This window comes from Neolamprologus multifasciatus, chromosome 6 (genome assembly GCF_963576455.1).
Source record: "Neolamprologus multifasciatus chromosome 6, fNeoMul1.2, whole genome shotgun sequence".
NCBI lineage: Eukaryota > Metazoa > Chordata > Actinopteri > Cichliformes > Cichlidae > Neolamprologus > Neolamprologus multifasciatus.
In genome coordinates this window covers 30,234,024-30,248,161 of record NC_140444.1, presented here as the reverse complement: position 1 = coordinate 30,248,161, position 14,138 = coordinate 30,234,024, and the positions used below count along the sequence as shown (strand labels likewise).

Below are 14,138 nucleotides of genomic sequence, written 5' to 3'. Positions count from 1 at the left end.
GAAGTCACTAAAGTCTGACTCTGTGAATCATTAGGTGCAAATACATGAAATCTGTTCTAGACTGGCCACTGACACTGCAGCAGAAATTACATATTAAAAGGCAGAGACAGAATCCTGAACTCTGTGACCTTTGTGTGGGCCACTTCATACCAGGAACATCCCATAAGACCAGCCATTATGGAGATGCTTTGACCCAGTCACACTGACTTTACACTTGTGTAATACATTTCATCACTTGAAATCTGCTAATGTAACAAGGCAATTAATGTCACAAGTTTTAAAGTACACTGTGTAATGTAATCAAACTGTTTACCAGAAGGAAAGTGTGATTTTTTTTTTTTTAGCCGAAGATTAGCTGGCATAATGCTAGCTTATAACCAGCTGTTGATTAGCTGACTTGTTGTCAGCTGTCCAGAGACAAGAGGGTCGCATGTCAAATCTGCTGACAATTAGCACTGTGAAAATATCGAGAATAAATGAGTGTGTTTATGGATGTGACTGACTCCAGTCCAGTTGAGAGGAAGAGAATGAGGTGGAAGAAAAACGTTTCTCAGCTTCCAGATGGCGGCTGAAGCAACTACAAATAAGAATGAAGGAAACCGTTGATTGGCATATGACCTGCTACGTAACACATTAGAGGGTCACCTAGGGAACCAGCTTCAAAGCGACGTGTTTCTAGTGTGGACGCATCTTAACCCTTGCCTGTGACCATAACCCTAACCCTCAATTTTGCCCAAATCCCAACAGTGGGCAGCAATAATCCTTTTACAATAACATACTGGTTACTACCTGCAAACAAACCATGGCAAACCTAACCAGTCAGATCAAAATCAAGATAGTCTGCTAAGAAATGAGTCCGTCAAATGCATTTTCAAACATTACAGCAGTTTAGTTTGCTAAGCATCGACACAACCATTGACTTCATACATCCTACAAGATTCTCTTTAGAGGAGAAAAGAAGATAAATAGGAAGAAAGAATGAACAGAAGTAAATACAAAAAAGGCACACATGAGTACGTTTAGAGGTCAGTGTGCATGTGTTCACTCCCAGTACTAACCAGCAGGCCCTTTGGCTGTTTACTCTCCATTAATGTGCCAAGAAATTCACTCAATCTTAATCAAAAATCTGTCACCTCTTCTCTGATAAAAACTCTCAATTTAAAAACACACAAACAAACAGGAAATGGGTGGACAGAATGATAAAACTATCATTACTGTTTTCATCATCTTTTTTTTTTTTTTTTGAAATTGCTTTTGTGTCAACTGTTTTATCCAGTGCGTGAAGCTCTGGCCATGCCTCTAATGGGTCACGGAGTCTGTCCCACTAAAGTATGTGAAGGTAAAAGAAGTAACCAGGCCAACGGTGGCTTAAAGGAGATGCAGCCTTGTGGCAAAGACAAAATGTTGCATTTCATAGGAAAGAGTAGAAGAACCTCAAGGGTTTGTGGGGCAATTAGTTAATTAACTAGTTCTCTTCTCTTCTCCAAAGAATTCTTTAAAGGTCAAACATTTACTTGATGAACTGGTTAGCTGATCAATATACAAACTACTGACGACAATCAAAACCAAATAACAATTTAGTTATTTTGTCAGTCACTTTGTTGGTTCCACATACACGAATGGGCGGACCTGCTGCTTCTCTTGAGTTTTATTTCCTAGTTGAACTGGGTGACATTTCAAATCCGTCTAAGACACCTGGAGGAAAGTTCAAAAATGGATAAACATGCTCTGATTAATCTTTTTTTTCCCCTTTATAAAAACTTAAAAACAACTGCTCAGATATTCTTCATATTCCTCAGATAGCTTGTATTCTTCCCTGAATCCACACTCAATGAGCTATTATTTTTCATTTTAAAAGTATTGAATACATAAATGAAAAACCATTCACATTGTTTTTGCAGTGCAGACTTCAGGCTATATGACGCATACCCTAATTTAAGATGAGCAAAAAGATCCTTTCAATTTTCAGTAAAGTTCAAAAACTAAAAACCACAACACATTTGAGTAAAAAAGGCATTTTCAGTTGTTTGTCATTAAAGTATATAAAATGCCTTAAACCTTAAAATTAAGCTTAAAAAAAGGAGAATGAAAGAAGGAAACTGAGTAACATCAGTGGTTGCTGGCTACATTACAAGCCATAAAAATGAGCTGTATTGGCTAATTCGCTACCATACTTAATCCATTATCACAGCTCAGTTTTCCTAAAATTAGTTTTAAAAAACATAATAAAGAAAAAATGATGAATAAAAATAAACTTGGGCAGTTGGAGATATGGTTGGAGTCACGGTCATTAATATACTTCACTACAATCATTAAGGTAATTCGAATGTTCGGCATATTTGCATTGTTGAAAACAAATTGTTCTGCGACTGCGCCTGAATAAATAAACAGCTCAAACAGTTCACGTTTAAAAGCTCAGAACTTAACACCAACTATAATGGATTTTTTTTCTAAATAGGCTGTGACTGGATGGGAAATAACAATTACTTATTTCACTTTTGTGAAAACTTGATGCAAAAACATTCTTTCACTGAGCTATAATGTTAGCACCCCTTTGATCCTGCCTAGTTATGGTGGTGGTGTGTGCATGTGTGTGATTTGTGTGGTGAGAGACTGAGCATAATAACCTCGTGAATTACACACATCAAGAAATCAATATTACAGGGAGGTCTTCTCAAGAACTGCAGAGCAAGGGAGGGGGGGGAGCAAGACAGACAGATGGAGGAGTCATGTGACACCCGGTGGCCAATTAGCAGGACAGAGGCGTAAAGGCGAGATTAAGAATTCAATGCTGGCCTTGCAAGTCTACCTGACTACTGTGTTCACTGAGTGTTTAGAGTCAAATTACCGCATTGGGTGATGTTTGAAAGGTCATGTTTGAAGGCATGAATACTTCTCTGTGTTTGAGAGTGCGTGGCTGATCGCCAGCTACCTTGGTTAACAGCAGCACCCGCTTCTGCAGTCGACGGACAAGAGCGTCCTGTGCCTCTCTCTTCTTTTGCTCCTCCAGAGTCTTGCTGTGCTGCTGGGTCAGCTCTGCACGAAGCTCAGACTGTGAACGCTCCACACTCCTCACACTGACAGAGCAGAATAAATGAATTGGTGCGAAGCAATTTTTATGTGTGCGCGTGCGTACGTATGTGTGTGTTTGTTAATAACAGGGGAGAGAGAGGGGAGAGAAAGAAGGACAGAGGTTGATTAGTGCAGAACAGTCTGACAATTTGAGAAAGGCAATTTATAGTCAATTTATAATAAGACTCACAGACGACTTACCTGACTGACACCAAAAAATCCCAGACAAGGGTCCAGAAATTATTTTCAGCAGAGATTTGTGCCAGGTCTGATCAATAGGACAATAATTATGCCGAAAGGCAATAATTACACCGCAAGCTCCCATCACCATCCCCTCCCACACCCACGGCTCTCCCATTCTGCTGTTTCTAATACTTCATAATGAGCCCAATACGCTCAGCAGAAGAGGAACGCTTGTTAGCTAATGAAAGCTTTCTTAGCTGGACTGAGTTGCAGCACGAATATACCAGAGCACGCGTGTGCGGCCCTCCCTATAGACATCACCTCTGTCTAAACAGGACAAGTTTAATTAGTGAATTTCCTCTCTCGCACTCTCAATCTCTCACACGTACACACACTCACACACCAGTGGTTACTGTCAGGAGTGCTATCAGAATCAGGACCAGTTTAATTAACTTTGTGACAATTAAGGACTTCTCAGAGATATGCTCTAATAGATACATGAGGGGAAGAGAGGCATGCAAGCAGACAGAATGAGAGAAATGGGTCTGAAGGGAGAGAAAGGGATTTTGTGTGCGAGCGAGTGCGTGTGTGTATTACCGGCTGTTGAGTGTGTAGTTCTGCTCTTTCAGAGCAATTTCTCTCTGCTGGATCTGAATCACCTCCCTGGACAGATCCTCGGGTTTCCTACAGACAAGACACAGCACAGAACAGTTAGCATACAGATGTGTACACACACTTACTCCCGCAAAGAAAAATTGATACGACTGAGAAAGCAGAAAGGACAGAATAGATGAACACGACGGCATTTCCACAGTCTTTTGTTTGCCGGTCAGTAGGGAGCTCAGAAATAAAATGACACGAGGAGCAGGGGGGGAGATGAGAGGAGGACAGTGGGATAAATACTGGTCACTGCTCTACAAAACAAACTCACTCGGTGGAAGAGATTGACGGGTTACAAAACAGACGGTGGAAAGGCAGCAATGCATGTGGCACATATGTGTTTAAAAGCCAACCTCTCATCTCTTGTGAAATGGGTTTAAGATTGGACAATTTAGCTCCACGGCACTTTTAGTGCAAAACTAGAGACTTTAAGAGGATGTAGCTTACTCTTCAGAGCAACTGAAGATTACCAATTCAACCAACAAACCTGGAAATATCAACAGATGGAGGCTAGTTGCTTTTCCTCGATAAAATCAATTTGCTTTACATGTTTCACATACTAGCACCAAGAGACCTGACCTGGGCTTGTGTGCCATGATTAGGCAATCTACTGACAAATTAAGGATATGAACAGAAAAGGCTGAGCAGGCAGATTAAGGGTGTACTCACACAATTGCTTTGTTCCATGCCCAAGTTTGACTGTCCACCCTCTCCCCTCGCCTGCTGGCCTGCGCTAACACTTAGCGATCCGGGGCCAGAGTACACTTCAGTTTCTCAGCATCTTATCCCCTGCTTACTCTCTCTCCCTCTTTCAGGCAGACACTTGCTTTTGAAACGCATTCTTGCACAACAAATGAGGTTCATGATTTTATGTGCTTTAGTTGTATCCATTTTTTTAAGCAAAGACACGCTGTCTTCACGTACCTTATAGATTTGTTAATTAGTTAGCACAGTGATTTTCACGAGAGAGGGTGTTAGTGAGGAAGTGTTACACGGTTAGTGATTACACTACATCGTGTACCCTGTATGAGTCCAACTGAACCGTGCCTGGGCTCACCTCCTAAAAAGTGGGCCAAGGCTTGATGTGCTTAACTGAAACGGTCACACTAGTTAAACATAGTGGACTTTGGGGGTCAAATGTGCTTTGATGCACTACGGATTCCCTACTGTGAGTACACACCAACTTCAAGGCAGACAAGAGTATTCCATGTGAAAACTGGATGGTGAGGATTTATTACAAACAGCATTTCAAGCCCAAAACAATTCAGACAAATATAAAATGTACATGAAAACTGGAGGCAATGACAATGATCATTTAGAGCCTATAATGTCTTAAATGTAAGTATGATGAAAATAAAACAAAGTCTACCTGCATACAAAAGTTATATTACATTCACATACACATGTACACACACATATCCATTTTCTTCCGCTTATCCATGTTAGGGTCCCGCCTGTTGAGGGACAAGACTCGTGTGCACCCTGGGCATGTTGCCACTCTGTCACAGGACTAGCACAGAGAGACAGTCAACCATTCACAACTATGCTCAATTTAGAATCACCAATTAACCTAACATGCACGTCTTTGGACTATGGGAGGAAGCCAGAGCCCAGAGGGGAAGGCACAGGGAGAACATGCACGCTGCACACAGAAGGGCCCCAGCTGGCCGAAGGGGATCCTAATCCAAGATCTCTTTGCTGTGAGGCAACATTGCTCACAACCACACCAAATTTATACTCACGTGTTCATATTGACTTCAGCAACATTACAGGTGCTGGAACAGGAGCGAGAGAAAGAATTAATCTTTTTTTTTTTTCTTTTTCAAGGTCATGATGTGAACACAAATAAGTCACAGCCTCGAGCAGTCATCTCGTCTCTCATCCACAGGTACTGTGTGTGTTGTTTTATATATTTTACATATGAAGCTGGTGCTGGATTATCCACTCAGTGCCTGATTCATACTACTGCATTAAATCCATTTAAGAAAAACAAACAAAAAAACATATACGGTAGCGTGCTAAAGTTGCCTCTGTTACTGCAGTTGTGAGATTTAGGTGGCCTATGCTAGAACTTGTTTCTAATGAAAAATTATCATTACTTACTGTTGGAGAGATGTTAAGAAAAAACTGCATTTGACCATCCTTTGCAAACTACCCATGTCTGAAGACAAATACTGTCAATTCTGGGAGATCTAATAAACTGACATCACCTCCCATCTAAGTTTAGTTTTTAGGTTCTTACTCTTTTAATCTCATGGAGCAGCGTTAACTGATATTACACTATGTAATGATGGTTAGTAATAAATGCATAGATTTGTACCAATTGAAGCAACACTGATTCTTGAAGATGGGATGCGAGCCTTTTCATTCTGAGGGTTTCAGAGTACAGCTGCTTCTCCTCTACATTGAAAGGAGCCAGGTGATGTGGTTGATAAGGACGCCTCCTGGGCGCCTTCGAGGTGAAGTATTTTGGGAATGTCCTGCAAAGAGGATGCAGACCCAGGACATATTGGAGAGATTATATCTCTCACCTGACTTGGGTAACACCAGAGAAGAGCTGGAAGTGGGCAGGGAGAAGGAGGTCCGGGCATGTTTGCTTGGACTGCCGACCTCACAACTCAGACATGGTTAAGCAGCGCAAAATTAATGAATGGCGCTTTTGACAACCACTGTAAGTGATCGGTGATTACTGCATCCCCAAACGCTAGCTATAGTGCTTATTATATGAATAAACGAGCTGCTTTATTCAGACCATGGTAAACTCATTTTCCATGGTCTGAACTCAAATCTGAAATTCTTTTGCAAATCCTGAATGCCTTCAGGCCAAAGAGGAGATACAGTATCTTCCTTGTTATCAGCACACAATTCAAAAGCAAGCGTCCATGATGGAATGCATTATTGTACAAGGCATGCGAAACTGTCTCATCCCAAGGGACCTTTAATGCTGAGCACATTTTCATTGCAGCACATTTTCACAATTGAACTGTTATAACTGAATGTAACTCCTGCACATTGTCTACCTTAAAACATAAATTACAATGTTTGAGTCTAATCAACCTTTATCAGGTACAAAAGTAATGTCCACACACATACACACACACACACACAATTTTAATCATATCATCCATTTGATGTCTTGTCATATTTCTGCTAAATTAATCATTTATGGGATATGTTAATCATCCTATTTAGCATTGCAGCTATAGTTAACAATTAATTTTTGAAGTGAAATCCATGCAAGTTCACAGGTTGCATGGATATCACAACTATTATACATGTACGTGTGAGTATGTATACATACATAGACGTTGCCTTTGCACCTGGTGAAAGGCAGTCGAACTGAAACTTTATCATTTAATAAAGGCATTATCTGTAAGCAAGACACTGTGTGGGGGTTATGTTCAGCCGTTATGTGGAACCTTTTCTAAGAAAGTGGGTTGTACCACTTAACATTTATCTAGGCGTGACTTCAGGTATGGAAATAAACTCATGACTAAAATATGAGTTTGTGAATTATAAGCTGGAATGGCCTTGGTATCCCAAGTAGATAATTCAACATTGCCCTGAGCACACAGGGATGAGTCTTTTCCTGAACTCACACAAGCAGCTATTTTTCTGTCCTCTGCCTTTTGTGTTTGTTTTGTTTTGCAGGTCATGAACCAGTCATCTTGAATGCTGTTGCAAATAACGTGATGGTTGCATATTATTGGGTGCAATGTTGTGAACAACTATGGGGTGTAACCTGGTCTACAAAATGAACTGTCAGATTAGAGAGTCTTGCTTACAAAACGCACATAAGTGAATCAGGAAACATGGCCAAGAGTAAAATTTAGTCCAAAGCCCAGATATCAAACATAACTATAGTAGCAAATAGTCCAATTTGTCCCACTGGATGGATGCGAATGAGCCTTAGTGATTTTATTCACCATAGCCATTTGCTTTTCAATTGTTAAGTAAGAACTGGGAGTAAGAAATGCTAAAATCATAATAAATATAAATAACTGAGAACACTATGACTTTCTGTGTTTGGCTTTATTAAGACCTACAGTTGGACATTACTTTATGACCACAACATGCATTTTTTGAGCAATATACTACTCAACTCAATACATGGAAATAACACTGGAAGCTGAGTTACCAAACTCCCAAACCTTTCATGCATGAAATTTAGCATGTTGGCACATAGAGTGGTATCACCGTGCTAATTTTGACTCCTCCATAACCAGCGTAGGTGGAATCAACTGGCCAATTTTGATGTACTTGATTAACTTCTCTCTCTTTCAGTATGATTATGTATTCCTGAAATGGATCTGTACACATTTTTAGCCCATCTAAACCAACAACAACAACAACAACAACGTAAAGTGAAACAGTGTCCAGTTGTACTGTAATTTACTGTAATTCCTCCAGAAATTGCACAGTCTTGTTATCAAAGTTAACAAAACTCTTATTGGTTTTATTTAATTGGGAGTAATATTTAGCATAAAAATCCAGCAATTTATGAACACTGGGTAGCATTCCAACTAAACTTTTTTCACTAGTGGATCATGGACACATACGAGCTAAAATAAAGTCTTAATCCACAGGGAACAGCATCAAGTTTGTATGGCCTTCAATGTGGCATCAAGATTCAGCATACACACAAACACTACCATGAAGTAGTTAATTCAATTTAATACACCATCTATCACACAAAAACCAGTCTCTGACTTACATGCACAAAATAGCTGCAGTTCTTTCTGTAGTGTGTGAAAGTTTCAATAATAAGGGGGGGAAAAAACATTTTCTGGAAGACCTTTCAATATATTTTAATCATTCAGTTGTCCTTCAATGGCAAGACCAGAAGCATTTCCAGCAACCAGTCAAGTTGCACGAATTCAGTATCCAACTAGATATGACTAGACGATCACAATTTCCTGTTGAATTGTTGTCAGAAAAGTGATTTTGTGGAACATTATGATCTCACAGCGATGAGAACGTGTGACCTTTTGGTGTAAAAATGTCATTATCTGATCATTTTTATCGTATATGTCATTTTCCTGATATTTAGAGATTCTTGAATTAGGGCCAAATCAAGTCTTGAACTTTAAACACACAAAATTCTAATCACTTCATCCTCCAGTCAAAGTGAAACTTTCGAGCGATATCATGTAAAGAAAGCGACGGACAAATCCAAAACTTAAATGCCTCCAGCCCCAGCTGTCGCCAGCGTGGGGGCATAAAGATATTTTCATCTTCTATTTCTTCCAATTTTATTTTCAATTGTCATCCCCACTGGCATGCACATAACCAAGCACAATGTTATCATCTCACATAACAGAAGGAAAGAAAATAACTTCTAGCAACCAGCCAGCTGCTGGCAAATCCAGGCTGCAGCTTTAAGGCTTGCGTCTACTTCTCAACACATTTATTGTTCTTAGGAGTTTTCTCTTTTCCCTTAAAGTTATTTCTTCCTGGCAAAAGACCAAAGTTGTTGGTAAGAATTAAATCTCAGGGTGATGGAGGTCAACTCTTCAAGTACAGTAAATTACATTTATTCAATCCTCAGTCGCAACTCAGCTACATACTCTTCATATCCTGATATATCTTGTGAGAGAAAATGTTTAATATGTATAAATATAAATTATATTTAGCTTTAAGTAACGCAAGATGACAAAACAAACCATAGAAAAATCAACAATAAAAATCCAAACTTTAGTGTCAAAGCACAGCAGCCCTTATGAGCCATTTCATATTTAATGACAGAACAACAACCGCCCTAAACAAGCAGCTTCGACTTCATGTCAGCATTAATTCAGGCACTGTTACATTACTGACAGCCCTGAGATATTTTCCTTTCTTCTGAAAGCTCCTGATCATTCTTAACCGCAAAAAGAATATGACATATATCCAATTCACTTTCACTTACTTTGTGATTCTGAAACTTCTTCATAAAAACTTTGACAATTATATACCTGACAAGACTCCAAGCAGTAAAATGCTGAAATAATGACTGTTTAATAGCCTACAAGGCAATCACAATATCCCACTTATGCACAAATCCACATCAATAGTAATTGTCGCACAGCACTGATGCACCGAGTGCAATAAAGGTGAACAAATTGCTGAATGAAACACACTTACCTCCACCTGCCTCTACGTCGCACACACTGTGACAAGAAAATAACATCTTGACCGCCTTGACAGTTTATTTTGGGCTTTTGTTAAACACCAGAATAACGGCTTTAAGGAGTTTCTAAAGGTGACTGTGATGCCATTTTGATCATCAGGAGCTAAACATATGTGTGCAACATTAATATTTTGCACTTTTACATCAGCATCACACATGAAGCCAATAACAGAACTATGAGATTCCCCTTATCCAGTGGATTTTGAGGAAGAAAATTACAACAATTGACTTTAAATATCTCAATTTTTAAGGATTCAAAATGTTATATAACACATTACATATGACTAAAATTGAACCTTAAAGAAATATTGATTTCCCTTAATTTCATAGTTTATTAGATGGCAGTTTTTACTTTTTCCTCCCATTTTCACCCCATACACTTAAAAAAAACACACACATCCTCACACACTTTTCATTAAGCGCTGTGTTTACCTCACAGTCAACGTTAATCACAAAAGAAAGAAAAACACGGTGCGCATGTGTGCGTGCATGCAAGCCATCGGCAGGTCTGCAGTGTTTATAATGTGTCAGATCAGCTTCACTGCTCACGAGGAAACATGCAATCATTCTCTCATTACCAGCTTTGAGTGAATGCATTGAGACTCATTTGCTGCACTCACAAGCAGGTACCAAACAAACATCTATACACAATGGTGGAATCAATCCACAATGATGAGGCACATTTGTATGGAGTGACCACAGCTCCACCTAGTGGCACTTTATACATGATTAAAAACAGGAAAAAATAAAAAGAAATAGAAAGAAATACACAAATGTCTATTTAAATATTTTTCTTTGTGATTTAAACGTACACACTTTGATATAGTGTCTGACCTTATGTTGAGTCCAGTAGATTGCCCAAGGTTCTCCCAGGCGTGGAGTTTCTCAGTGAGCCTCTAAGTTTTAATGACACCAAAGCAAATAACTATTTTAGAGTACAGGAAAAGTTGATGCTGATATAATACAGTCAACAGCAGAAGAAAAAGAATACTTTTATGCAGTATGAAGCCTTGCAAATATGGCATCTTTACATCCCACAGCAGTATAAATACATTATTTTCTTCTCATATTATTGTACATATTTTATAATACACCAATTATCTCTGACAATAGCTTTTTAAAAAGTAATGACTGAAATGTTTACTCAAGTTGCCTACACACAGGAAGTCAGTCTTTTGTCAAGCATCACCTTGAAGCTGACGCTGAATGCTAGTGGACATTCCCATATTTGCTACCAGCTTATATGTTAATCAACTGTATTCTTCGCTCTCATTGGTAGCCACCTCAGTTGCTCACCTGAAGCTGAGAATAGTTTATCGCAAGTCCCGCCCACTTCAGCAGCAGCTGTAGTTTCACCTGTAGTTGCTTTCTATGGTCTGTTGCCACCATATCACTACGAACTGCTTCCAGTGTGTATAGGGCTTTTTGGAGGATATTCTAAGTTTAGATTATTAATCAAAAAAATTTTTGATAGTAAATTCTAAAAGTTTAACTTCAAAGTTTGTAAAAACAAACATAGAGGACAGGAAGTCACAAAAACCTTCACGAGGATGCAGCCAGAGTCATTAATCTATCTAAAAATGTCTCATTGAAGCTTTGCTTATTACTTAATTCTCTTAATATCTATATTTCTAACTGCCCACACTTTTACCTCTTTTTCCAGTTCCATGTTGATCAGCTCTTCTTTGGTTTTCTCCATCCTCTCCAGCTTCTTCCGCAGACCCTCCACCTCCTCTTTCAACAGGCTGCAATTTTCTCTGCTCTCCCTGGATAGAACAGAGACAAAAAAGGTCAATTAAACTGATAGCTCAGTGTCTAATGCAAGACATGGAGGAACTTTCAATCCCTGGCTACAGTCACACTCGGATGCAATTTTGAAACCCGTTTTCAAATATATTAAGATTACGACAAATGCACGTAACAATGTACCAACTGTGCATTATAGCTATAATACATTGCTCTCACTAGTTTTCAAGTTTTATTTACTTTAGTCACACTTGTTGGATTAGGGTAACTTTTCTGTGAACTCTACTTGAGAAACGTCTGATATGTTTTGGCCATCTTTTTACCCACTTCAATCAACAACACTATTTTTGCCCAGCTCACATTGTTTACACCAGGGAGCTGATTATGCTGACACAAGCCGGTAGAAATTAGGGGGGAAAAAATGCAAAGGTTGCAGAGGAGGAAAGAATAAAGGAAAAGAACTCAGTCCAGACAACAGAGACTGATTAGGAGATAAAAGAAGAATTTTCCTTCTATTGTTTCAGACAATGTGAAACAAGAATCTCCCCACAGTTTGAGGACTTCCCAACCATCGGAGACCAGACAATGGACTCGCCTTGGAAGATCAGACCAAATCCTGATTGATCCACCTGGTCTTGCTTTTCAGTCACATTTCCCAGACTAAACCTGCAATACTTGCGCCTCTTCCTATCCAGCACCAGAAATACTCAGTAATATGAACAAGTACTTATTGAGATTACATTCATGTATGCCAGTTGACTGTTGGCCCTGAGATGTTAAGCAGGATTTCTCAGTAAATGGCAGCCCCTTGCCCCCCAGTCACCCTCAGTCTCAGAACATGTAAACAAGTAAGACGGGTGACAGTCCTCCTAACCAGTGCAGCTCTGCAGTATTCCATTTAAGTCTTGCCAGAGTAATCTTAGTGTGATGACCCATTCCATTATGCACATCCCTTCCTTGTTTTCCTTACTGATTTTTTATGAGAGATGGGGAGAGTGTGAGGAGCATGTCCCCCACCACACACACCCTCCTCACACTACTGATATAACATTCCACTTTAAAAAAAAAAAAACAAAAAAAAAAAAAAACATTTATTTTAACAAAACAAAATTATTTTAAAAAAATTTAAAAAAATTGGCTAATTAGCTTTGTTCCTGTTTAGGACAGTTACACACACACAAACACTCAACCAGAAAATACTGCTTTCTGCATAAGTGTGTGAAGATTTATTTGCAAGGACAGATAGCTGCAAAACACTGGCACACTTTGCAAGCTAATGTGCATGTGTATGCACAGCACAAAGTGTCACAAATTTCAGCAGCATTTAAAATGCAACTTGATTGTCTGAGTACTTTTAGAAGGGTCAGTCTTTTTTTTTCCCCCTCCCATTTAATCTACTTATGAATAAGGAACATTCTTAGTTACAGTTATGGTATCTTCAGCAAAATTCTTAATCTGTTATCTTGAGAAAGTATGAAGAGTTTCATGCTTTAAATTGAGATTTCTGTAATACAACAGAAAGGACAAGTGGATAAACACACCAACTGCTAAATTTCTCCACTTAGTCTGACAAGCTGTTTGGCTGTTACTTGACAAATGGATCTTCTGTTATCCGACTTAATCTTTCAAAGTGCTTGTATGCTCATTAATGCCCGATAACATCCAAACTACGTGGTACAAACAGAATCAACCTAAACATATAGTGTAAGGTTTTAGAGACGACACAGGCACAAACACATATTACAAATACCAAAAACACTTGTTAAAGAAAAGAGAGCTTGTGGTATGTGTGTGTGAAACTTGAAAGGTCCCTCCACTACAGTGTAAAGAGTTTACATGTTAAGGAAACTTAAAAAATGGATTTAACCTGAGGTAGGCATTATCATCTCTGAGGCGCTTCAGCTCCTTTTCCAGATCTGGAACTCTGGCCACCTCTGACTTTACAGTCTTCACAATGGCAAAGTCCTGCTCCTGGAACACAAGCCGCCTTTCCAACTCCTGCCAAATTAGAAAGTGAGAAATTCACCAGTAATACAGTTTTCAGATTAATGACACACTTTATGGAAACAAATACCTGTAACAAACAAGTAAACACACACACACCTGTATTAATGTAAATATCTAATCAGCCAATCATGTGGCAACGACTCAGCAATCTTTTATTGTCCAAAAGTGGACGACAGGAGATTAGTAAAAAATGTTGCTTGATCGATGTCAAGCTGATCCGAGTGGGTACTAATGGAAAAAGGGCTTTAGTACCAACTAAGCATCATTTAAACCTACACCCTACCTGACGATTGTAGCTGAC

General features: G+C 39.1%; 1 protein-coding gene and 1 long non-coding RNA gene across 2 annotated transcripts in view; one reads left to right on the top strand and one right to left on the bottom strand.

Moving 5' to 3' along the window:
• Positions 1-14,138, top strand: part of LOC146517292 (uncharacterized) — a 378,392-nt gene that overhangs the window by 249,251 nt on the left and 115,003 nt on the right. The gene's annotated exons all lie outside the window — the stretch shown is intronic.
• mad1l1 (mitotic arrest deficient 1 like 1) overlaps positions 1-14,138 on the bottom strand; it is a 60,830-nt gene that overhangs the window by 44,327 nt on the left and 2,365 nt on the right. The window contains exons 7-11 of the mRNA XM_085161629.1: positions 13,698-13,828; positions 11,736-11,850; positions 10,919-10,980; positions 3,853-3,939; positions 2,933-3,077 (exon numbers count right to left, since the gene is read on the bottom strand). Coding sequence (XP_085017755.1) covers positions 2,933-3,077; positions 3,853-3,939; positions 10,919-10,980; positions 11,736-11,850; positions 13,698-13,828 — 540 coding nt within the window. The remainder of the gene's footprint in view (positions 1-2,932; positions 3,078-3,852; positions 3,940-10,918; positions 10,981-11,735; positions 11,851-13,697; positions 13,829-14,138) is intronic.